The sequence below is a fragment of the Hoplias malabaricus genome, chromosome X2 (assembly GCF_029633855.1).
Source record: "Hoplias malabaricus isolate fHopMal1 chromosome X2, fHopMal1.hap1, whole genome shotgun sequence".
NCBI lineage: Eukaryota > Metazoa > Chordata > Actinopteri > Characiformes > Erythrinidae > Hoplias > Hoplias malabaricus.
Window position 1 is genome coordinate 3,059,125 of NC_089819.1, and position 27,374 is coordinate 3,086,498.

Here is a 27,374-nt window from a genome sequence, read left to right on the forward strand (position 1 = left end):
AAATTCAAGATTATTCCAAGGATATGCATTTAATTTTTTTTATAAAACCGAAAACTACATGTGGAATAAATAAAATGAAACACAACCATACTTCTGTACAAGACATTTCTAATGCAGAGTGAAAAATCAAAACAAAACAATATGGTCCCAATGAGTACATTTTTCGCTAAAAGGTTCAAAGATTGAACAAGAGAAGGCAATATTTTGGCGAAAAATTGTGGCAAAAATCAAAAGGGTAATAACGAAAATGTTATTGTATAAATATATACATATTTTTGCAAGCAGACATAATCCGAGTGATTTTTTTTTTCTCTAAAAGTCATACTTAGTGTTTTATATGCCAGCACTGCTGGACTGAGTATGAGGTATTTGCACAGCTGTCTATCCATAACCTGCCTGTTAAAGTCTAATGAAAATCACTTTATTTTCCCCATGGACAGCTACACAAGCTAAGTCTTGACGGCAGACGCTTGCCAGAGAGAGAGAGAGAGAGAAAGACAAATACTTAATGAATTAGATGGGTACATGGTCAGAATTCGAAGTTGTGTATTCTAGACTTTACGAAGGTTGTTGTGCTGTTGAAATGTTGACCTGCATTTCAAAGCTTTGTTGGTTTTAACTATATACTGTCACAGTTTAGACTGCACAAAAGTGGATGTGGAAAGAGTTTCACTGGGTAACAAGCGACTTGTGAGAAACACAACAGCGGGCACTTGGGAGACGTGCGTGGACATGAACTAGAAAAATAAACTAAACTTAAAAACAAGCTTATTTCAGTAACACAAGGCACACAACCAAAGCAGGACGTATGCTACGAGCTAACTTACTACCTTACAGTCTTCACAGCAGAACGTGTTCAAGCCCAGAACTTGAAGCTTTTAAACCTGTGACTAGTACCACTCACATTGCCTTATCTTCAGTTTCGCTAGATGTGGAATTTATTTTTCGAACTACAGCAGCAGAACCAATCATTTTCAACGTGACTAACAGTGTGTTGACCCTCCTGAGCGCAAAAAAAAAAAAAAAGTAATACAGGTGGGAAATAGATTTAGTTTGAATTCAAACAGGAACTGGCAGTTGATGACCAAATGAAAATGAGAACATTTTGTCTATGGCAGACTCTGTCACTGGCCACTTTGACAGGGACACTGGCAAAGAGTTTCAAAAATTCAAATTGAACAAGTATATATATAAAAAAAATCATTAAATAAGCCTGACACGTTGAATTTCAAATTCCAAAGTCAATATATTATAGCACAAAGTTTGCCAATCTCTTTTAGTGAATTCATACCTTTTCCCAATTATTTTACTAATATGATACTACATTGAAACATTGAAATTCCAAATGCATGTTTTTATTTTTATTTCCAATTTATTAGTATTGAAATTTAAATTGTTACCGAATGTGCAAAATATAGAAGAATGTTCAATGAAGAAATCAATTTCAAATGCAACTGAAAAATCTTACCTACATTTTATCTCATGTACATCATTTAAGTCATACTTGTGAAATGTGTTCCTCCAGTTAAAAGGAACAATATGTAATATTTTTTTCCTTAAAATGACAGCAAAATCATTGTGATGCTCCATCAGTGAGAACAGAGCCTCTGCCTTTTGCTACTCTGGGCTCAGCACTGCAGAAACTGCATTATGTAACTTTTGGAGGAGTGTAGAAAACCCAACTTCCCTCCTTCCCCTTTGATTTCAGTACATCATGGTACAACTGAAATACACTAGGGGGAGCTCCAGGAGCAAATAAAAAAACAACTCCCAGTGTTCCTTTAAATGGCACAGGGAAAAGGTATGAAATTGAATTCACTTTTACTAGTGCTACAAATATTTTACCTTTTCAGTTGAATTTTTGATCTGACATTTTGTGGAGTAAGAAACTAAAACAGCGTTCCATAGGAAATAGCAGGTGATGCTATGACAGAGCCAACTGTTCTAGAATCAGTGCAAAGAATAATACCCCTGCCCCCAAATCTCACAGCTTGATTCCTTACTTTTCCCACACCAACTACAATGAGGCCAAAAATCTCCACATTTGCCCCCATCCATGCTAAAGCGTGAATGTGTTTCTGAGGGATAAATGGGAGCAGACAAACAGAGAGATGTACAACTTAGCGTTTGGAGTAAAATGACTCAAGGTATACAGGGAGAGGAAAGGGAGATCACTAGAGTGTAACAGTTGGCAAAGACAAGTTAGTTTTCTTCAGAGGAAGAGTCCATTTTGCCTTTCTTGCTAGGAGGAGCACCATCTTCCATATCCTTCCAGAAACAAAAGAAAACAAACATTTAGGTGACAATGCACTGAGAAGAATGCAATTTCCAACCTTAAAAATGCAGAATATTGTGCAACCGTGCTAAACAAGCTAATTTAATTCATGTCTATGAGGGATCGTATGTATTACCTGAGCAGCTTTGGAGGAATCTGTGAAGTGTTCTTGGTCTCCTTGTGATTTGCTGTCTCTCTTGGCTGTTGTTGACTCTGAAGAGGAATGATTTTGTCCTAATAATAAAATGGGCTTTGTTGAGTATAATATTACCTTAATATCCATTACCTGCTTATATTAAATCATATTTGGTGTCTGAAAGGCACTTAAATGTTTCACTACAGCATCAAGGTTATTTTAAAATGTACCATGTGTAACAGAAGTGTATTCCAGCAAACTGGCATTTTCAAAATGGGCTGAATTGTCCAGTTATCTTTTAATATGAGGTTCCTAACAATCCGCTCACCTTCCACTGCTGTATTTAAAAATGGGCCCATTACATAACTCAGTATTAGCTGTTATTAGCCTACTAGCACAATCAGCTGATGTTATCAAGAGTACACTGATTTAGCCATGCAGTATTCACAGTTCTGGCAGGTATAAGCCTATATATTACTTGTGAGCTATATCATTGTCATAGCTACAGAGCGAAATGAAAGAAGCAAACAGCAAGAAACAAAGATTTTTTTGCAGATAGACTACATTTGGAATAAAGTGAAAACTGTGTATGTTCCGTTTCAGGCTAAACTATTATTTTAAACATAAAACCCTGTCAAACTGACATACCAGTTTTGCTGTCCTGTCCAGACAAAGACTGTTTGCTAGGAAACAGATCACTCTTGGTCTCGTTACTGTCGCTCTGGGATGTTGCCATGGGCTCAGGGGTGGGGCTAGTGTTGTTACTAGTCTCTTGCTTTAGAGGAGAAGAGTCAGCAATGGAGCTCTGGTTACTGTTATCATCTGTGAAAGAAAAAAGAAAAGAAAAGTCAATAAATTGAGCAAATCACAGACGAGAGACAAGACAGCCACATGCTCACAGACTAAAACATAATGAAAATCATGGAAGATTTTCTTGAGATCAATGGAAAGAGGTTTGCATGTCTTAATGTCTGATAGCACCCTCAAGTGGTAAGAGGGAACAAAACTCTTGATAACCACAAGTAATTATGTGCAGATGCGAATACACATTCAAAATCTAATTTCAAATAAACAATCATAGCTTATATGATGACAACTAATAACCTGTGAGTACAGGTAATACACCAATAAATTCTTTACAAATAAACCAAGACACCCATAATTAACTTATATTTGAGAACCCTGCGTCATTACCATGCATGTCCATCATTCCAGGAGAAGAGCTATTCTCTGGCGTAGTGACTTCAGAGCCATATTTGTCATCTTTGCCCTTCTTCTTGTTCTTATTCTTCTGCAAAGAGAAACCCACTGATCATCACATACTGTTCTCTTCTAATACAAATTGTACTAGGTACTCAAGCATATTTCACAATTTGAGCCATAAAGGTTTGCAGCTTTTTTCACATTGATGTTTTTACAATGTGTGGTATAAGAGACTTTTATTTACCATTTTGAAACATCAAGCAGCCCCTGAAACCTGGAAGTCTTTTTTTTTTCATACTTACATCGTCAGACTTTGGTTCCATCACTGGCACCCACTTGTAGATTCGCAAAGACGTGTCCCCCACCGTCACCCATTTCTTCTCCCTGAGGAATAAATCAGTTTGAACAGTCTTAAGACAGGGCACAACTACTTCTAGACCTCTCAAGGAATTACTTCTGATGCACTAATCTGAAAAATATGGCTTAAAGAGCAGTTCTATGTTGGCTTTAAAACACTCAGCTTCCCAGAATATTCAGTACATATAAGATGAATGGTTTTGAACTGGTCATTATTTTAAATGCGTTTATTCGTATATTCCTTATTTAGCCACGTGGGCACAGCCTTCAACAAAAGCGCTATAGGTTTTGAATCTAGACGCACTAACTTTTTAATTATTGCTAAATTAGTTAATTATTTTCAACTAAGTGGTGTTTACATAAGCATTAGATTTTCACTGTTTTATCATAAGCAACAATTTTAGGCAAGAGCAGACAATATAGTCTTTATTATAGCAGTCAATATAGCCTTCAGAGTATTCACTGGTTCTGCTCCCATCTACCTCAATAGACTCTTAAAACCATACGTTAGCGCCTGCCCTCTCCGTTCCTCAAAGGAGCGCCAACTAACACTAACACGGCCAACCCCCCGTACAGGTCAGTCGAGGCTATTCTCCTCTCTGGTACCACGCTGGTGGAACGAGCTTCCAAGGACTATCAGAGCAACAGGAACCCTCTCCGCATTCAAGAAATCATTGAAAACCCAGCTCTTCCGAGAGTATTTCTTGCACTGAATGTCTTTCTTTAATGCACTTATTACTTCCTGGCATACTGCACTTAATGTAAGGTGTTTTGTATAAATTGTGCTGTAGTTCGAATGTTAGATCCTCTTTTGTAAGTCGCTTTGGATAAAAGCGTCTGCCAAATGCATAAATGTAAATGTATTAATCTCCCCTACGATACTAAAAATATCTACCCAATATTTTAATCAGAACAAAGGCTGAGAACATACTATTTGTGAGAAATTCAAGATTGATCTATTAACCGTTTTCACAAAGAAGGTCTGAGAGCTACAGTTTATAAACAATTTTAAATCATTTTATTGTATATATTAGGAGCAGGCTACATTGCAAAAAAAATTACCATGTACTTTAAATACAATATGTATGATGACACTTTTGAAGTTTGAAACATGCTGGAAAGCACTGTAAAATGTAATTTTAAAAAACCATTGAAAGCTACACGAATACAATGATTTCTGTTTCATGAAGTCCAGCAAAATGTTCAGGCGTTCCATCTTCTCTACAGGGTATTCCACCCATTTTTCAAACAAGGGTTTTACCTTTGTGGACTGTTTTGCCATACAAGTACATCGTAAACATGAATAATGTAAGTATATGCATTTTAGGGTCAAAATATTAGCATTGTATCTAGCAACCAAACCATTTTAATGTAGTGGTTTTCTGAGATGTAGCCTTTAGAGGCACTGCACGCTTCACGTGTTTGGTTCCCATCACGACCACAGTAAACAATTCTGAGTCAACTTTCTCTAGAACTAAATCTAAGTCTGTAATACTGTCCAACCATAGTAACTTACTACTTATTGATTTTTTTTTCCCCTTAGTTTGTCAGGCTTTTATATGAATAATGTAGAAATGCAAGTTGTTCACTAAAATAACATCCTATAAATCACAACTAATTAGATATTTAATCCTTATCGGCACCGTCCGTGTGCTTGTTCTGGCTTCAAAGTCACCATGACCTTGATTTTCATTCTTATATGAAGTTAGAGATGAGTTTTAAGGCTGATTCCACTACTTGGGAAACACACAGTGCTGTTATCTCTGACAAATCCAACTATTTTTTAACACTGAATCGAACATGCATTTAATCATTAAAAACATATTAGCTTATCTTTTGCTAATGGCTTAAGGAGTAACGGCAATATCTTAAGCATAGAATTATCCAACCGCAGTTAATTTACATCCATGTTAACTGTAGAGCACCTGAAGGATATTCTATGGTTGATTTAAAATGTTATTAATACATAGCCTGTCTTCAAACAGTCATTTCGATCACAGGCAAATTAAAATCCTTCAGTTAACATAATATTCTGTTAATAATATGAATCAGAAAACATATTTTATAGCCTTCTATATTTACCTTATAAATATGTAGACATGATTATTAATAGTAAATATAGATTGTGCAAATGTACACTGAATAACTAAGATTACACAGATAATTAAATGGGGTAAATGTGTTCGGACGTACTTAAAATGTACAATTTTAAATAACTAACATTCTACTCTTGTTTTGAATATAATATTAAAATATAAAATGGAAAAAAACGAAGGTATAATGTTGAGTTACAATGAGCTAGAACAGACAAAAAGTTTTTCACTCTAAAGTGCAGATTCGGGTAATTATTATTTGTATTAAATGCCTAAAAGGTTCACCCCAGGGACACACTGTTTAAAAATGTATTTTACGTTTACAAATCTAGTCCAACAGTGAAATTAAACACAGTGGCCAAAGGCTGGAATTACCCGCAGAACTAATTGTCTGACTAATCTCCAAACACTTGAACTCAAGACAAGAAAGTGTCCAAAATGTATTCTGGATGTAGCCTAGAAAGATTAACCATCACCCAATGCTTGGATTGGGTCTGATTCGGTTTTCAAGAGCGGCCTGCTCGAACATTAAAAGAGACTCGGTTCAGAAACCTCGCTCCCTGAACTTCAGCACTTTTAAACGATTCACTTTTCAAACGAGCCGCTTCTGAAAAGAAACAATTGTAGTGAAGTGTGAAAGCTTTAGCTGCAGTGTGCTGCTGTGGGCTCAGTGGAAGATAAAGCCTCCGTGTGTGTGTTAGTGAGTGTGTGTGTGTGTGTTTGTGTTTGTGTCGGAGCTCCCAACCCCCCTCAACGGCTTTCTGCTCAGCCTACAGCAAACTCTGAATTTAAAACCCCGGGAACACGTTTTAAAAACTATTCTCACTCAAGAGCGCCGTCGCCGAGCGCCCGAAGTCAGTGGCCGAGCGCGGAACATCGTTCCCTCCGTTCAGCCGGCATTACAGGCAGCTCCGCCACAGACGGCTTCATGTGACTGCAGCGAAATGGCTTCTAGGTTCAACCCCACATTAAAATTTAATGGAAAGAAATCGTTCCCTCTGGTCGCGAGAAGCGTTCTGGACGGCGGCGGCTCGCGCCGTTCACCGCGCGGGGAGGCGAGCCGCACTCCTCCGGGCGACCGACCGACCTGCGCGAGAGCGAACTCGATCAAAAAACCCCTCTTTCCTTTCATTTCATTGTTTCCTTCGTCTTGTCCTCCTCCCTCCCCCTCGCCACAAGCTCGGGCTTTTCCCCCGTGTGTTCGCGAGCGCTCGCTCTTACCATTTTCGTACTTTTTCGATAGCGGCCATAACGCGCTTGATGTCATCTTTGGCTCTGCTGCGGGTCTCCGCGCGCACCGACCTGCCCGACATTACGGCTGATGGTGAAAAATCTTTTCCTCTCCGCCGGCTCGCCTGTTCAGACACAATGCGAACACACAGCAAAGGACGGGAGGGGGGAGGCGGTGTTTGTGCAAATGATTCTCTGATGAATCAGTTCACTAGAATCGGCTCTGGCCACTCGGGTTTTCATAACGACTCACTAGGCCACCTTCATCACTGGACGTCTTTTGGAGCCCGTCATCACGTTTAGAAACTCAGAAGTCGTAGGTTTAACAGTTAAAATAAACACCAGGTAGTGTTTTAACCATAAAAAAATACAGCTTCAGAATTATTGTGACGCTTCACTGTCATGTAATATTTGAGAACAGAGCCTTTGGTTTTGCTATTCCAGTCTCCGCACTGCAGAAACTCCACTATGGATCTTTTGGAATGAAGGCAGGAAACCACACTTCTCCCCCTCCCCCCTTGAATTTAGGACAGTACTGTAAAAGTGAATTACACTTTACAACTGAAGGGAGCACCCAGGAGCACAAATACAAAACTTTACAGTCCTCCTTTAAAGATTCCTGCCATAACACCAGGTGTAAATCATACTTGGGCAGGCCAGAATACACCCACAGGCCCATCACAAACCCGCGGCTGATGCCTCATAACTATGCTGCTAATTATCTCTTCTTTTTTTCACTTCTTCTCTTCAACTGAAGAGTTTGTGTTTGTCCTGCAAGGCTCAGAAACTCTCTCTTACGAATGAATATAACTACTGATCCTTTTAGGGTCCACTGATTCCCAAGAAAATAACATGACTCCAGTAAGAGCTTACTCATTTGTCAGTGTGTTTTTTAATCTTTCCAAACCTTTTCTAGAGTATTAGCTCAGTATTAAGTCTTATACATCTCCTCTACAATACTGTAGCTTAAAGTGAGAGTAGGCGATTTTGTAGAAACCAGAGTTAGCACATTTTTAGAGAAAAACTGTATTAGTTTTAATAGTTCTGCGTACTATATAGTAAAGATCATTTCAAGAAATATAACAAAAACGGTTTTAAATCAAACCTCCTACTCCAGTTTATAGATAAAACTAAGGATTTATTCATTCATTCATTATCTGTAACCCTTATCCAGTTCAGGGTCGCGGTGAGTCCAGAGCCTACCTGGAATCATTGGGCGCAAGGCGGGAATACACCCTGGAGGGGGCGCCAGTCCTTCACAGGGCAACACACAATTCACACATTCACTTTTGAGTCACCAATCCACCTACCAACGTGTGTTTTTGGACTGTGGGAGGAAACCGGAGCACCCGGAGGAAACAAACGCGGACACGGGGAGAGCACACCAACTCCTCACAGACAGTCACCCGGAGCGGGAATCGAACCCACAACCTCCAGGAGCTGTGTGACTGCGACACTAACCTGCTGCACCACCGTGCCGCCACTAAAAATTTACTGCATGTTAAAAATGATTTTAAAATAGCCTCAAATAATCACATAAAATGCTTGACATGACAGATTTAATAATGTCGGCTGGTATTTTTATACATTTTATTTTTCATAATATTTTAACATATTTCCAATATCACACAATATTAAAATTTGCATTTATGACATTTATGAAGTTTAACCCATTGTCTGTGAGTTCAGGACATTGCATGATTCTTAAATTAATTGTTTACCTGTGATTAATTATAAGAAATCAGTTTAATGAATTATGTGATTTTTTTTCATACACCTATTTGTATTCATTGTATTGTATTTATTGCCTATGTACCCTGTGTTGTCTGTTGTCCTTGTACTCATGTCTCAAGTCATTTATCTATAACTGCATCAGATTTAGCTTAACAGTGTTTCTTTTTTATTGTACAACCCTGTATTTAATGACAAGAAAGTTGAACTGAATATGAATCACTGAATCTGGTGTTGGATTCATTGAATCATATTGTTTAAATGAATCGGTTCTACAAAGTGAATCGAACTGAAGCATCACTAGCGCCTGCGCCCTCTGAGCATGAGCCAGTCGAATAAAGCTTACTGACTGCTGAAGAAAGAAAAGAGAATTCTCCTTCAGTTTTTCTCCCAAACTTTTTCAGCGCTGAAGTGGAGTGACTCGAAACTTTAAAAAAACATTACCCTATGTTACCCACACTATGTAAAAATATGACAACAATATAGCTCAAGGTAAATATTTATTTTCCATTAAAATCCTTGTGAAATTTTTAAAAAGACCTCTGTATTTAATTACTTTGAGAACCACCAAGACACCATATAATTCACACTGAAAACCCGACAATAAGAAGACTGTTGTGATTCCTCTGTTCCTGGAAGTGCTCCTGTGTTCCATATGGAAATAACATGTTTGATCAGTGCAAAGCAAGCTTCTCACACCTGCTCAGGAGAGGCTTTAGAAAGCCTAGAGGATGAGGGGGAGTCGTCTTCAAGAGGAAGCTCCTGTCTGAGAAATCCTAGGATGTCTGTGGCAAAAGTGTCCATAGTGATGTTTGGGGGCAACACACTTTCCAGCAGTAGGCCCGGTTCTGTCTCAACAAAATCACAAAAGGCACTGGTGAGCTAGAAGTTTGAGATTTGTTTTTGAGAAAATGTTAAAACACAAGTGATAAACATAGTAAACAAATCCACTAAAAAATGTATTACTTTACTGGAGTTTTATTGTGGTAGTTTGTCACTGTCATTGTTTCCAAAATTTGTATTCGCGTAAAGCATGAATGCTGATAAAAAAATAAATCTGCGCTTTCAAACCACTGATGCAGATGCAGTACAAGGAATATTACAAAAAAGAAAAACAACAAACAATAAAAACCTTTAGGAGATCTCCTTTTTCAAAGCTACTGTGCACGTTGTCAATATTGACTAAATTACAGAAATGGGTTTAAAAACATGGATGTAGAGTTGATAATACTGATGCTTTTATTCAGTTCTGTTCTACAGCTGCACCTTTAGGTTCGGGTGATTCTGTTGCCGATCGGCCTTCTTCAGCACTCAAGCCTAATGTCAGAAAGCAATCTGCCAGCTCTTCCACTGTCATGTGTTCACCTTAAATCAACAGAAAATCCACTTTAAAGACACAGCGATCTACAAAGTATTTTTCTTACATGAAACTTGTACTCACTGATTCATTAAAATTATAATACTGGCTGCACTGACTCAGTGCCTGGGTTGCAAATATATTTTACTATGAAAAATATCATTAATAATGAACTTAATATTTATATACTATATGAATGTTTGTACACAACAGATGCTAATAGTAACAATCTAGGGTTAGGGTTAGAGTTAGTGTGATATACCCCTGGCCTGTAGAATCTCCAGTAGCTCTTCTCGGGCAATAACCATTTGGCTGCTTTCATCTGGCACACCCAGCACCTGGAAAGCTTTATACAGTTCTTCTCTGGAGGTGCCAAAAGCTGGCCGGTGATTGACAAACAACTTAATAAAATCCTCTAGATCAATGTCTGTCACATATTTTCCGGTCTCTGAATAACGGCTGAACTTGACTTCATTCTGCATGTCTTCCAACTAGGAATGAATAAATACGAAAATTAAGATAAAGGAGGGAAAATCATTTTAAATAAAAAAAAAACAAGTATGTATGCTAGTTTACACACACAAAATTACAAAACGTTTGCACAAAATGTTGTACAGCAAATACACGTAAAAGATTGGCAACCACATTTATGGAAAGTGATGAACCATAGACATTCTGGTAGCGTTTGAAGCCTTTTAAAATAAAAAAGGTCATAAACAATCAAAACCTGTTATGAAGTGCAAGTCAGGAAACCCTATGTTCTATGACTTTATATCATTTTCTGGTGCGATTTCTTTACAGTAAAATTGGTGATTCAGAGGAAACAGAAATTATATTTTTAAAGGTAATACTGTGCTTTCTCTCTAGTGCCACTGGTGTTGGTGCCTCCATAGTTATACTTTTACTTTGTAGAAAGGCTTCATACAAAACTACCTATTATGTATGAAAGAGACGAATATACTGTACTGTACAGCATTGCCAAGTATCATAAAGTGGCCTCATGACTAACATTTTAGACTGTGGCTTAAATATTACATTGGTAAAAACCAAAGTGAAATTTTTGTGGTACGTTCTAATTATCTGAAAATGGAATGTTAACTTATTAACACTAGGCATGTGTAATGGCACAATTTCTCCTGTATTAAACAATGTACCCAGTGGAGGCACTACTGTATTGCACTGAATAATGGCACTTGGTTAATTGTTACACCTGATTTTCATGTGATTTAGGTTGCTGCATAAAAAATATTCTTTTTAATTTTAATTTTAAATAATAACAATCTAAAGCATTTTAACTGACATAACTAATCTATTGTGAATATGTAGTTGTTAGTTGCAGCCCTATTCAATTATAGATTCATCAAATTGCTAAAGACTTGGTAAGAGCAAAGTGATTTGTGTAAATCTTTTAGAGCATTAAAATACTCACAGTTAAAATGGCCCCAAAAAAAAAAGTCAGAGATCTACACCACCTACCAAAAAAGTGAAGGATACATTGTAAAAACCTAGTACCTCTTGCTCTGTTGGGTAGAAGCCAAGTGCCCTCATGGCAGAGGGCACTTCAGAGAGAGGGATGTGAGTGGAGACCTGTCTAGTTTCCATGGAGTCGATGCCTTGATTGCGCAACTGACAGTAATAAAACAAATCTTCCATCACCTAATAGAACAAACACAGGCTTCGGTTTAAAGAAAATCTAACATGTTACGTTAATGAAAAATTACATATCACCTTCTGTAAGGGTACCGGAGACATGGAAATATCAGTATACACGAATAGTTCTTCTAGTGTTATATTCCATTAATACTGTTCTGGAGAAACAAAAGAACACATATACACAGGAGAGACCTTACCCTAAAAAGCTCTCCATCTCTCCCTCCCTCTAAAAGCGTGTAAAAGGGAATCAGGTCTTTTCCTCCCAAAGCAGCAGAAGCCTCTAATGCACTGTAATGCACAAATTTATCTTAGTGTGCAATAGCAATAAAAGAAAAATAATAACAGTATGTACTGAGCACATTTTTTTGTGCTTCACCTCATCCTAAATTCAGTATGTTATGATGCTTAAGGACTTACGGAAAACTAATCTCCCATGAGAAGACCGTCTTATCTACTCCACCAGCAGTGAAAATGTATCTGCCATCGTAGGAGCAAGTGAAGCTGGAGACACCCAAGGAATGGCCTATCAGTGCTGAAGACTTGTATGGGTTTCCATCTAGGGGAAGTATCTGAACCCCAACCTTGACCAAGGGTAGAAAGGAGGAAGATAAAAGGATAAAAAAAAGTTTGTTTAAAATGGATATTTATAGTACTGCAAAACTCCCACTATCTTGTCTTATCAGCATTCCAATCTATCTGCACTACAAACCAAATTATGTAAGTTTCAAAATATTTTTTTCAATTATGTAAGTTTAGTAGCACAGCCATTAGATTTATACGGTTTTCAATAAACATTCCATTGCGGTTAAAATCCAGTAAACATGCTGATGTACTATAACAGTCCTTTACAATTTTTTAATTCATTCATCCATTCATACATACATGCCACAAAGTCAGCATTGCTTTCAAAATCTGACCTTGTCACGTGTTATATAAGCCATGTAACGGGACCCGGAATCCCCTTCTTTAGAAGCAGGGAGAATCAGCATTTTTTTGACTGGAGATCCAAAAGTGGGTCCAAGTAGAGTTTTTCTTCACACAAAAACATACCACAATATTCATAAAGCACACAAAAAAAAGGTCAACATCACATGTATATAGCAGATCCATTCCCATAAACATTCCCTGTAGAACCTTGCAGGAGATAATAACTGAAAAATAATTGGAAAGAACCAGGAATGTAGTTATGGATGGGCATGGGCCAACCCAAAATGGAACAAAGCCCACCCAGTCAGTCACAGCTAATTCCCTGCATGCAAGTGAACACATGCGGACACGCGCTCCTTCCTGGCTTTTCCATGCACATTTCTGGAATTAGAACATGAGGGGAACACAAGGCATGCAAGATGCTTCTGCTGTTTTGAGTGAATCACAAAGTTTCTCAATTGAAACTGGGAAAGCATAGTGTTTTTTGAAAATCCTTTGGACATTTTGAATTTGATGCCAGCAATGCATTCAAAAAAAAAAAAAAAAAAAAAAACAGCACAGAAACAGCAAAGAGATCTCCAAATGTTGAAAATCATGAAAAGAGCTAAGGATATTGCTTTATTCCAGGTGGACAATATTGACTTATTTTTGCATTTCAGTTTATTTAGGTAGGAACCTACTCTAAATTTAGGAGACTGTTAATAAAACAATTAATAAAACATACAGACAAGTTAAACTTCAGCCACATATGAATAACAGTCATTTTTTTCCTCAAAAATACTGATCCACATTAATGGAAGCTAACCAGAGGGAACTATAGTTCCCCACAAACATAGTTTTTTCTTTAAAGAGCTGTGCTCGAAAAGAGCAAGGCCTAACAAGAAAAAGATGTTTTCTGGATGTCAGTAAGATGCTCCAAAACTTGTATATATTGTTCAGCATTAATGATCCCTTCACAGATGTGCAAGCCACAGTGTTTCCCGAGGGCCTGAAAACCACAGCCAGCTAATACTGGTTTTGGGCCTTGTCCTCTGCATATAGAGATGTTTCTGGATTCACTGAACATTTTAATGATATTATGTGCCATAATTAAAAAAATATTACCAGAAGTTTTAGGTTGAGAAACATGATTCTTGAATTGTTGCACTGTTTGCCCATTCTTTCACAGAATGGTGAATTCCTCCCCAATTGTTCTTCTCTTTTACTAAACTTTTTGTAGCATTACACCACCAGTTTTTTTGCTGCTCCACCAAAACGTTTTTTTATCAATGTGAGCATTAAAAAAAAAACTATCAAATCTGTCAGTTTAAAATATACTCTTTGTAATATTTTCATTTAAAAATAGAAGTGAAATGATTTGCACATTGTTGCATTGGGTTTTACATTTACATTTGACACAGTAACCCAACTGATACTGGATTTGTGAAGAGAAGTGTTTATGCATTTGTTCTGCCATTTCAGGTTGACCAAAAAATCCTATCCAATAAAAAAAGAAACAGGTTTATGATACCCTCTGCAATTCATCTTCGGTCTTCATTGGGGATGGCTCTCCTTTCCTGGCTATGGGGGCACTCCTGAACTGTTACAAGTGTTCAACTCCAGTTTTTGGTAGATTTGAGATCATTTTTCTAGTGGAGAATACTTGGGTCCCTGCCGAGGACTTGTTGGACAACAGCAATCTCCACCTTCAGGAATGTGTTGCAAGGACCTCTGAGTATTGCACAAGCTCCTCAATCTTCAACTCATTAACAGCATTGCTAATCTGGTACTACATATACATTTATACATTAGGCTCTTGAGTTACAACTGAATTATATTTCAGGCAGCAGTGAATGTAGTGGTATAAGTTCTAGAATTATTGGCATATGGCATATTATGCTTGCCTGAGCAAAGAATCATATCTACAGGGTGGGCCATTTATATGGATAAATAAAATGGGAATGGTCTGTGATATTAACAGATACTGGAAGCCTGTGCTCGCATTTCTCATGCTGTGTCACTCTCAGTGTGTGAAGTGTCGGAGAAGAGGGTTGCATTCACAATCCAACACAATGGGCAGCACTTTGAACACATTGTATAAGTGGTCAGAACCTTGTAAATAACTCATGAAAGAATAAAGTTACGTTAAAACACACCATTGTTTTTCTTGTGAAATTCCCAATAATTTTGATGTGTCACATGACCCTCTTCCCATTGAAAAAACAAAAGGTGGATCCAAAATGGCAGACTTCAAAATGGCCGCCATGGTCACCACCCATCTTGAAAAGTTTTCCCCCTTCCCATGTACTAATGTGCCACAAACAGGAAGTTAATATCACCAACCATACTCATTTTATTAATGTGTATAAATGGCCCACCCTATACTACATACAGAGTGGTATTTCCTGGTACCCCACCTACATTATACCAGCTGTTGGTGCTGGTTTACACACTTGGATCCATAAAAAAATGACAAACCATGTCTAGATCATATTTAATGACTAAAACAGAATTTTAAAAACACTGACCTGCACATCTTGGTTGTGACGTTGAATAGTTTCATTTTGTAGAGATCAGATGCAATAAGCAAGAAGTGTTCAGTGGCTAAAGGTGGATACCAGGCCATGCATGTGGGCACAGCACTTTGCTCAATGCGATCAGAACTGAGAATCAACAACTCATCTTTTCTGCTGTTCTGCAGATCATACTCAACCTAATCAGTGCAGAGAGAAAAAAAATAGTCTAATGACAGCAGCTTCTCACATATAAAACTAAGGCTGGTATTCACAAAGCAGTATTTAGTATTAATTTTGTATTCATTATTTAATGTGTCCATCCTTGGCTTTGTAAAATTTTCCACTTTTCTTGGGAGGCTTGATATTTTCTTTTATTTATTTCTTTTACTGTATTTGCAGTAATAATCAGCTTAAATGTTGCTTGTGTTTTCTTTTCCTCAAAAGACTGTTTAGTGTATTTAATACGTTCTTAGTGAAATCCTAGAAAAAGCAGAGGGAGCAGAAAAACCTGTCAAAAAGGCAGACTGACCATCATAATTTTAAATGCGTTTTTCTGGTTTGAAACAAAGAGTCAACAGGACCAATTTGCAGATGATGCAACATGAAATATGGTTTCTCTGTGCTGAACAGCAAGCTACACTAAAATATGCTCTGACTCACTATATACCAAGCTTTACAGTCATAAATAAGGACTAAGAGTTCACAGTATTAATGAGACAATTATTAAAAAATTAAAAACACAATAATAATTTAATTTGCTAATGCTTAAATCTGCACTTCTGAGCCCCAACATAATATTCAATCTAATAATAATCACTAGTAGGACTAAAAGTAGGCATATAACCAGCAATTAGTTTAAATTATTTGTTCACTTGTTATTTAGCAATAATGTATATTTAAGGTAATTTAGACAAAGTTATTATGCCACCATATTCCTGAATTATTATCAAAAGTATAATGAGGAAACTGTGCCGAAACAGGACACACAACTTCTGCCGCAAAACTACTTTTAAATCCTTTTTTGTTAAACCTATTTTGCTATATTTTTAAGATAATTATTTTTTTAAGGGCTAAATCTTGACTGCAATGGCACATTACAATTGGGACGTTATTTCTTCATACTTAATAAACTCTTTGAAGTATTACTTCAGAATAAACCTTTTGCTTTCTTCAGTATAGTATTCAGGCTAAATATTAGACACTCACTAATCTGCGATCCATGCCTAATGAAAGTAGACGTGGCTGTGTGCTGTCTAGTTGTACTCCAAACAGCAGGTCCTGGATGGGTTTATAGTGAGAGTGGTGCCTTCCCAAGTATTTCCACACATGACGGATTCCTTCTTTACACAGCTGAAACACAGTCACAGCCTTTCCAGTGTCCTGCAACAAAACACAAAAACACATTTTATTGTAAGTGAGTAATCTATGTATCCTTATGAACTCATAATTATTATGCCATCACTCATTCATCCTAGACACATCCTATTTTGTGAAGTTATACCTCATCCTAAAAGCTATTTAAACCTAGTCAAGCTGAGAACTACTATCATTATGTTAGAAACATTCTGAACACATATCCGCAATGTTCCATTTTACACTGAAAACCCTGAGCAGACATCTGTTTAAATCAGAAATGGGCAAATTTCACCAACAGCTACAGCTAAAAAGCTAAACTCACTGCAGTGGCCAGGTAGGTGGAATCTTGGGAGAATGTGAGATGGGTGATGCAGTCCTGACTGTATTGAAAGCTCTGCTCTTCTTCTTGCTGTAGAGTGCAGGCATCTAAAATCTGCACTGCTCCACTGGCAAAACCCACAGCCAGATAAAAACCTGTCAAATACAAATAAACAAAATCAGTGCAAAGACAAGACATGTAACATGTTAACATCTCACCTCTCAATAATCATTCAAAGTTAGATTTAGTTGGCTATTTAAGGCTTCAAATACTGAAATGTACACTTTAACTGAAAGACGCATTAACGGATGAAGCTATCATATTTTATGTATCATAATAGGAGCATCATATGGGCTACACAGACAAAATGTTTGGCCCAAATGTGGCATATCAGCAGTTCTTTTATGGTCCACATTTGAATGATGGCGTTGACTCTAGCTGCCTTTGGGCCAAACGTGTCTACTATCTGGGTAGCCTTTTATGAGAAAGTATGTGCTCCCTACTTAGCCCAAATATGTGTCAGAGAACAGATGACAAAAAAATTCAGTAACCTTCAGTCCTCCCAGATGGTACTGCATTAAAAACCAGACGGGTTTGAGAAAAAAAAACATTATCGATAAACATAGTTTCACCCTGCATTCCTAACAAACTTAGGACTGTATTAGGTCGACATGCTGCCATATGTTGCCATCCATACTTATTTCAGCATGACAATCCCAATCAGCATGCTCTCCCAGATATATCCTCAGGAAACGGCCGGTTCAATCTTTGGTAATTAAATGTTCGCTTGGTTTAGGCATGGAATGGGGACTGTGGAGCGCTTGCTGGAGGCATGGAATGTCTTCATTGTGAATTCTCTGGTACTACTGTTATGGAAATTTTTTTTCACATATACAGTTCCACATGTCCAGAAATGTTCTGGGTCACTGTGCATGTGTGAAAGCGGCTCTAGAGAGCACAAATGACCTTCTTCTCCATCCTTCAACGCAAGCATAATGCAAGCAAGCATGGTTTTCTGTTAGCTGATGTAGCTGATTTGGGCAGATGGTGTTGAGCTGCGCAGTGGTGTACCAAGATTGGCAGTCTGAAAAGAAGTGGTGGTTGGTTTTACATGTCTGATAGGAAGCACATGCTTACCCTCATCATTGTTGGCATTGTGTGTGATAAAGGGAGTACTAGCCATCAAAGTAGAACAAGCAATGACTAATAACTGTGAAATTTTGGATTTAAAAATTTGCATTCAAATTTCAAAACAATTCAAAAACATTATGCATTCAATTTGCATAATGTCAGTTGGTGGGTGCTCATAAGCTTTAATTAACTGGAAGTTGCAGTTAAGAAGAGTTATATGTCAGGTGGAAAACTAAAGAAGCAAAGATCACACACCAAACCAAAGAGTCTTGAACTCTTTGTATGATTTTTTTCCCCCAAAACTATTAAAAATGGCTTGTGGTGATTACCTTGAGGGTCATAGGTGATACACTGAATCTGCTTGTCTGAATGAAAGACTCTGCTGGAGACAGCCCTTTTTTTCTCATAGTCCCACACTTTCAGGAGTCCACTGTAACTGCCCATAGCCAGCAGAGGATAGCTGGGGTGACAAGCCACTGCAACCAGGGACTCTTCATGTTCCTTCAGTAAAATCTGGGCCAAAATGCCCTGAGTTTTAACATGAATCACAGCTGCGCTAACAGTAGAAAGGACCAGGTTTCTGTAAAAAGAAAAAAGGAACACTTCAAGCGTAGCGGTTTAGTTAACGAAAGTAAGCAAGAGAACCTAAAACAACAATCACATGCTATTTCATTCATTCATTGTCTGTAACCGCTTATTCAGTTCAGGGTTGCAGTGGGTCTTGATGCTACCCGGAACACATTAACACACTTACACCTACGGACACTTTTGAGACACCAATCCACGTACCAACATGTGTTTTTGGACCATGGGAGGAAACCGAAGCACCTGGAGGAAACCCACGCAGACATGAGGAGAACACACCAAACTCCTCACAGACCTGGATCAGGGCTCAAACCCACTACCCCAAGTCATGTGATATTTTACAAGTGTTAATTATAGTATATAAAAAAGCACATGACATTAGTGTAGAATGATGTGGTCCAAAGATAATGTTAGTTAATATCGAACATAGAAAATAAAAGTCTAATCTAAATATATCTACATTTGTATACCTACCAAATTAATCTACCCATATTTGCAAACACCATGCCTGAGTCACATGTTCAGTAATCCAAACTGAATGAGGTTTGCCTTTTTTGTTTTTTAAGTTTGTAGAAAACATATACTCACATATGCTGAAAAACTGTTTGCTTGTCTGAAAAAAGAATTGATTGATAAGTTGATACGTAAAATAGCTCTTACCTTATGACACATGTCTTGGCATTTAGAGTACTGCCTTCTTGGTATTCAACACGATTACTGGAAGGAACCTCCTTTGAAAAGGAAATTGAGGCAATTGGGTCCAAATTGAACTCACTGTACCAGGTAATGAGTTTAAAGTTCTCGTCATAGAATTTGACATGGCCATTTACATCCCCTGTTACAATGATGCTATTCGGGGAAAAGAAAAAAATGGATGGAGAAGATAAATAGCATGTATAATCAGTGAATGTCCTGTGCAGTTTGAAAACTCCTGTGGGTTTTCAAATGCTTGTTAAACTGTAATAAATTATGAAATGAATGAAAAACAATTCCAGTGTATATTTCAATATTATAAAACTGAAATAAAAGTTGTTAAAATATTTAATCATATTCTGAATATTTCATTTATTAGTACATTTATTCTTGATGAGTTACATCATCCTCAGTCCTTTCAGAATCTTCTAGAGCTACATGTATCATTCTAGGCACTTTTTTTATTCCTCCACATCACCATCATATTAGATTAATTCATCAGCAGATGTTATGCATTTATCTTCTTCAAAATAAGTTTTACATAACTGACAATTTTTCAATAGCTGCATAAATACAACATTTATCTTTAATATATAAAGGCACTGTGCTCACTAACTCCATTAACATTAACATCTGGGTACCTGTCACATAGAGTGAGTACAGTGATTCCATCTTTCTGCAAAGGTATGAGCTTTGTGGCTTTCATGGCCTTGTTTTGGTGAATGACTGAGTCTTCAAGAACATCCCAAAGTACCAGATTTCCTTCTAATGTAACTGAAAAAGCCTGGACACCACTGCAGTGGAAGACAGACTGGCTGAAGGGACCAACTGCTTTGTTGAATGTCTACAACAAAGAAAAAATGAAGAGGTCATTATCAGGATGTGATGCCTTATGTCACTTTTTTAACACAAATACAAGGAACAAAAAGTAAACAGAGAGCGAAGAACATCAGTTTTAAATACTGTCTTTTATGAAGTTTTGTTAATGTGTAAAATGTATAAATATTTACATGACTGAACATTAAATTGTGTGTGTGTGTGTGTGTGTTCACGGCCACAGATGGGTTAAATGCGGAAGACACAGTTCGTTGTACAATGACAAATAATTGCACGTTATTATTATTATATATATTTAGAACTAATTTGGCTTGTGCAAACTTTAGCAGTAACAAATACAACCAAATGCTCCCTTGACATGATTTCTATCTTTTGGGGAACCTGAAAATATTACACCCAGGGAATGATTCAGTCCTGCTCTGGTTCCTGTCTGGCTTAACCCCCAAGCATTCACACACAGTTTTAGCTACTCAGTCTCATTGACTCTCCTTTAAAAATGCAGAGTCTTAAGTTAAGAAATCTGTGCAAACCTGTCTGTTTACTGCTTGAGTTCTGAGCCTTGGTGTTTTACTGATTACTGTTTTTGATCCCATACTTTGTGTTTTGGAATTTTGACTATGGATTTGCCTGCTTACTGTTTGACTGCCTGTGTTTTAACCCTTGCCTGTTCTATAATTTAAAGTGTAACAATGATCTTTAAAGTTGTTTTTATATAGACTAGATAATAAAGATGATTTTTGAAAATATACTGTCAAAGACACTTTGCTGGCAAACTGTGCTTAGTGACTTTCATTAACCTAAGATTTGCCAATAACACAGATTTACTACTGTCTTCCCTTTGATAATTCAGGGCATTATTATGAAACAGAGATGCTGGAAAGTAAAAGTGCCTGTGCCTTACCTTATCTGTAATTTCAGGGACTGAATATTCCATAAATCTGTTATCCTAAAAAGAAGATATCATTAGTTATATATGAATACTAGCATAAATTCTATATAGACTTAATTAGTGCAAAAGATTTGAATTTAAAGGTAGTAAAACCAGTACTTACCCAGGTGTAAAATAGGACATAACTTTCACTGTTACTGAGTAGTTGAAAGTTGTCCGTAGGGTTAAATAAAATGTGATTCTAATAAAAACAAACAAACAAAAACATTACTGTCCAAGAAAAAGTTATACTTGATCTGCAAACTCTGCTGGCCCACAAAACTTATCTATCTAATAAAGCAGTGCAGCTACATACCTGGCAACCAAGCTCTGGGTCAATATTAAGATGACATTCTGGACCTTCAGTCTCATTTGTCCAATCCCAAATGCAAACTTTCTGTGATCAACATTAAAATTAATCATTTTTGCTATAAAAATGATCAAACTCATGAAGTTGCAGTAATACGGCATTATAACCAAAGACCAACCTGTACTGTACCAGCTCCAACGGTCACAAAATATCTTGAATCTTTTGAAAATGCTAGAGCAGCCACACCACCCTCAGGATGACAATCAAACATGCAGCGTACAGGGATCCTACAAAACACAGAGAACAGTGGACAACTGAGTAAAATAATGTAAGAAGGAGCAGTATTTTTTTTAAAGTTAAAAATAAACATATTTGATTTCTCTATGCCAAATGTACAGTAATATGCAAATTTAAGAGACCACCCTTTCTTTTTTTAAAGTCCTAATGAAAACAGACAAACTGCATACAGTCTTTTTAAAATAGTGAGAAATATATTTCCTCTCAGATTATATGATATGGATCAAATTTCAAATGAATGACTTCTAGTGAATGACGGCGGCACGGTGGCTTGGTGGTTAGCACGTTCGCCTCCCAGCGCTGGGATCTTGGGTTCAAGTCCCATCTGGGTGGAGTTTCCATGTTCTCCCCGTGTCTGCGTGGGTTTCCTCCGGGGGCTCCGGTTTCCTCCCACAGTCCAAAAACATGGAGGGTAGGTGAATTGGCTTCTCTAATAACTGTCCTGGTGTGTGAATGAATGTCTGTATGTGTGAGCCCAGATATGGATTGGCGCTCTGTCCTGGGTTAAACCCTAGTGCCCGATGCAGTCCTCCAGGTGGACGGTCGTTTCTGGTTGAGAGTACGCTGTGCGCGTTTGGCTGCCGCTTCTCGCCAGTGTGTGTGTGTGAATTGAGCGTTCTGAGCAGTGTAGATTGTAAAGCGTCCTTGGGTGTCTAGAAAGGCGCTATATAAGTGTAACGATAATAATAATAATAATAGATGATACCCTGTGTATGAATCCCATACAATAACAAGGCTCTCCTGTCCTTTGTCAGCTGTCACAAGCCAGCGTCTGTCCTCACTGACACACAGGCAGGAAATTGGGCTGCAGTGGCCCTTCAAAACACACAACAAAAACAGACCAAACATTGTCAACTCAGATGTAGACACTGTAAACATTTAAAAAGATGCTGTTCATGGAAGAAAGCTGTGAAAACATCTAATTTGAATTTATTATATTTATTTGCCAATTTCACACAGAATTCATTTTACAACAGACATAATACCAAGAGACAAAGAGAGATTGGAATAGGGGTTGTCTAAATATTAACTGCTTATGTTTGGTACAATAAACCACAGTTAGATAGGAACATCAAAGTAAAATAAAGTTGGAAATTCAAGGAATGTTCAAGGAAACAGCTAGAAAGGTTATTTAAACTTTATAATGATTTTGCTAGTACGGACCACGCCCATAGAGACTGAAACGGGGAGATGAACCCAAAGAAGTCTTTGGGGAGGTTGGATAAATGATAATGAGAAGTGGCTGGAGACAGGGTGGAGGTGGGAGCAAGTTAAAAACAGGAGGCTCGGTGGGCTTGATAATGGCCGAACACGGCTCCGAATATGGGGATCAGCAGGAATGACCCAGTGCGGAGGACCGAGCTGACGTAGTGAAGCAGTCAAGTCAAGATCTGTCTCCTGAACTAAACGAAAGCAAGTTTGTCCAACGCAGAAATGACGTGAATTTGCGGGGTATATATAGGGCTGAGAGGAGGAGATCAGGTGTGGTTCTACTCCTAAAATTATGTTGTTACACAATGTACAGAGGTACATGCAAAGAAGGTTTATTAAATGACAAAGTACACAATAGAAGAAACAAGGATAAACTAACTAAAAACAACTAATCAAAACAATGTCAAACTTAACAAAACAATAGATACAGACCTGAAGACTAGGATTGGCAAGAAAAGAAACTCAAATAACTGAATAAAAAGAGAGACCAAGGACCTAGACCAAACAAGACAATCTGAAGACCAAGACAGAGACCTACAGACCTAGACACTAAAGAGACCTAAACAAAAACTCAGAATTACAAGACAAAACCTAAGCTCAGATAGACCTAAACACAGAGAGCAACAGGAACATGAATGGTGGACAAACACAGAGAATCAGGACAGGACTTATAACCTAGAGGGGAATAATAAGGATAATGAGGTGGGCAGGGACTACAAAGGAGACAAGAGAGGAGACAGGAACCAAAGCAAACTCAAACACATTAGCTAGGGTGACCAGGCGTCCTCTTTTCCCCGGACATGTCCTCTTTTTTAGACTTAAAAAAATGTCCGGGCGGAATCTCCGGGGTACGGGATTTTGTTTTTCTAGAGCTTACATAGAATTTCGAGAAGTGTTTCGTTCACAAACTAGTTCCGCCCTCCCCTACTCCGATTGGTTCGCTTGAGTGAGAAGGGGGAGTGGTGAAGTAGCCTAAAATCTTCGGATTGCACGGTCTGACTTTAGGGCTACCGTTATTGGTCGATAACCTTCTCTGTAAACATTTAATTGGTCAGTCTGCACGTCAGTAGTCATTGTTTACGTCAGGCAAAGCTCACGTACCTACCCTCATCTCGAGCAGCTATGCCGAAACGTAAATGTAAGTTCTAGGATGAATTAAAAAAGAAATTCCCATGTTTTGTGTAGCAAATAAAGGTGTAAAGGACCTAAAAGCACACATAGGTTCAGCTAAGCATAGAACAGCAGCGAGGGGCAAGAGCTCATCTCCCACCCCCCCAGCCGCCCCCTGAGACGTGTCCTCTTCTTCACCATCTCAGATCTGGTCACCCTACCTTAGCACATGGCAGAAAATAAAACAAAAACAAGGCAGGAACACACTAAACAGGGCAAAAGCATGACACTATGCCATTAAAATATTCCTGTTAGAATCATTTGGAAGTGTCCTATTTTCACAAATTATTTACTTATTTTTTTTTCACAAAGCCCAATATAATGCTGTAAACCTTACTTGCAGAAGATGCTGAGAGTTAGAGGTGTGGTCATATATGACTGCTACATGAGAACAACCATATACAACAGCAAGTCGCTCTTCATCCAGAAGACTGAAGACAGGTAAGTCAGGATTTATCCCAAATGCCCAGTCTAGATTCTGCAACCACACAAAACATGAACGTCATGAAGCTGTATACCTTTTTTAGATTTGACTTCCCAGACTTTCTATGTGACGTTTTCTTGTTAAAATGTTGTTAAATGTACTCCATTAAGTGAAAAGTTAAAACATGATGATATAATTAATGTATTCATATTCTGAGACCACTTCAATGTCTTTAGGGTCGAGGTGAGTTCAGGGCCTTCCTAGAATCAATGGGTAAATGGAAGGAACACACCCTGGACAGGGTGCCAGGCCATCGGCAACTGATGCTTAACTAGGCTATTCAGATTATGAATGGCTAGTGTGTCTCATTATTTTAACGTGTTTTGACATACATATGACATATCCTTGCATGGCTCCAGGCCTGCCACAATTCTACCAATGCCCGCTGATTTAGCTGCAGGGTTGCCATGGGGAGACCACCAGTCTTTGATGTTTTGCCCCTTACCCCGGAACATCTGATGTTGGAGAGGCAGTACATACGGATGTCTCCCAGCCACCCCCCCTGCAGCTAAGACCTCTTCAGCAGTTGTCTGCTCTCCATGCCTTTTCATGTCTTCTCAGCCAGGTCTTTGATCAGGCGTATTGTTGAGCCTCCCACAAATCCTCAGATTCCCACTTCTAGAGGTCAGATCTTTGTATGCCATCCACTTTCTCCACACTCTGCAACCAAGTCTGCATAGTTGCCCTTCATCTTTTCTTAAGCTGCCTCCAGCCTCTCGTCGCATGGTAGTGTGAGTTATGTTCATTGAATGGAATTTTCAATGAATCACCAATCTTTCACGCAAACTTTTTCATGCATTCTCAACTCAATATTCATGATCTTTAAAACAGCAGGAATTGTAATGAATGTTAAATAAATATGCTGGATTAAATACATTTTAAGGGCTCTGGTTTGAATGTTGTTGGTTGCCCCAGTTTTTCTTTTGTAATTCTAATGAGGGATTCTGTAAATTTCAACTGCACCCAAACAACTTTTAATGTACACTATATGTGCAAATATTTATGAAAACCTGTTCATATAAACGTGTCTTATTGAACTGAGGGGTATTCATTGGTAATTCCCTTTCTGTTTACTGCAGTAACAGCCTCTGTTCAGGGAAGACTTTGAAGTAGATTCTGGAATATTTTGGTGAGGATTTGATGGTATTCAGCCACCAGAACGTAAGTGACATCAGATACAAGTGTTGGATGTTCTGAATCACAAACATATCGTCACTGTCCAACTAAAAACATGTATCTACATTTTTGTTGATTTTTAATTTATTGCATCATTGGAACACAGCAGCTGTCTCATCATTTGGGGGCAGTAAGCTTGAGGCCAGAGAGTGTCCGGTTCAATTCCTGGAACACCTGTTGAAGTGCGGCTGAAGTGCCCTTGAGCAAGGCACCTAACCCCCAAACTGCCCCGGTTGTGTCTATGTTCACTGGCCCTAATGTTTGTGAAGAATTGCTCACTTGTGTGTGTTTGTGTGTTCACTACCATGGATGGGTCAAATACAGATACAGTAATTTCCCTTAGAGGATCAACAAAGATGTTTCTTCTTCTTCTTTGTCCTTCACATCATGTGAAAGATGAATGAACCAAACGGAAATGCATCAAAATTACTTGGGGAAAAAAAAATCTTTTTCCATGCACTTCCATTGAAAGTTAAGACAGTTTTTGTTTCCTTGTCCTGTAAAGTTACTATTTTGGGAGATATGTTTTTAATTTAATAGCCACGTTATCCAACTAATCCCAAAATTAGTTAATAGAGCTTTACTCATATAACAGTGAACATATGAAGAACAGATCCACTTCTCCATAGCTGAATGCTGGATTGTTAACAGCCCTCTTGCTGATAGTTGGTATTAGACATGTCCACTGTAAGCTCATGTGCAGCTGCTCCTGAGCATTTTTTTTTTTCATGACATGATTTTTTTAAATCTGGAGATTATAAAAGCTGTATGTGCACCTCAAAGTGGGTGAAATCTCTAGTTTAAAATAATGTCTACAAACTGCTGGACGTATAAGGTAGCTATCACTAGCTAGCTGAAAAAAAAAAGATAATAGGAAAGTCCCAAATCTGCAGTATGTAAAATTACCAGTGGATGTGTTTTAACACCGTCCTCTTTCTTGGTCATGAGGGATAGTGAGGTAGCGGCGTAGACGTCTGAGTCTGAAGGTTTCTCCTCAGTTCCAGGGTTAGACATTTCAGGTGCTTTATCCTCAGTTTCCCTTCCCTCTTCCTGGTTTTGCGGCTCCTCTTGCTTATTATCCTCTGAGCTCTGGTTCTTTCCTCCATTTCGAGCAGTTTCATCACTTCTACTCGAGTTTATAGTCTGAGCAGTATCCGCCGCTGACATTCCTCCTAGCAAAATAGTAACTAACGTTGTTCTTAAATAAATGAATGTCGAATTGTGTGTTGGATAACGCAACTGATGAAGCTAACGGAGCCCGGTGTTAAACCTAATGAAAATAGTTTTCAAAAGAAAACGACGAACTTAAGCTCAAAGAAGAAAATCAGTATCTGCTGACGCTGTAATTTTTTTCAGTTTGCAACTGCCACAGAGTCACTTCAGCTCACAACAAACCCTCGGCGCCAAAGCGTTGTTCTG

At 38.1% G+C, this 27,374-nt stretch overlaps 2 protein-coding genes across 2 annotated transcripts; both read right to left on the reverse strand.

Moving 5' to 3' along the window:
* Nucleotides 1–29: 29 nt before the first annotated feature.
* Nucleotides 30–7,433, reverse strand: LOC136676775 (B-cell CLL/lymphoma 7 protein family member A). Its single transcript, XM_066653994.1, has 6 exons — nt 7,286–7,433; nt 3,917–3,998; nt 3,606–3,702; nt 3,060–3,233; nt 2,412–2,509; nt 30–2,268 (listed from the first exon to the last, which is right to left on the reverse strand). Exons 1-6 carry the CDS (start codon nt 7,375–7,377, stop codon nt 2,203–2,205), a joined length of 609 nt encoding a protein of 202 aa, XP_066510091.1. The 5' UTR covers nt 7,378–7,433; the 3' UTR covers nt 30–2,202.
* A 1,578-nt stretch (nt 7,434–9,011) lies between these two features.
* On the reverse strand, nt 9,012–27,314 carry LOC136676909 (cilia- and flagella-associated protein 251-like). The gene is made up of 20 exons (XM_066654197.1): nt 26,862–27,314; nt 24,633–24,773; nt 22,620–22,729; nt 21,795–21,903; nt 21,623–21,703; nt 21,431–21,508; nt 21,280–21,324; nt 20,183–20,385; nt 19,509–19,697; nt 18,593–18,843; nt 17,136–17,287; nt 16,664–16,837; nt 15,470–15,654; nt 12,953–13,067; nt 12,453–12,616; nt 12,233–12,323; nt 11,895–12,038; nt 10,645–10,873; nt 10,292–10,390; nt 9,012–9,873 (listed from the first exon to the last, which is right to left on the reverse strand). Exons 1-20 carry the CDS (start codon nt 27,120–27,122, stop codon nt 9,719–9,721), a joined length of 2,976 nt encoding a protein of 991 aa, XP_066510294.1. The 5' UTR covers nt 27,123–27,314; the 3' UTR covers nt 9,012–9,718.
* Nucleotides 27,315–27,374: the final 60 nt, after the last annotated feature.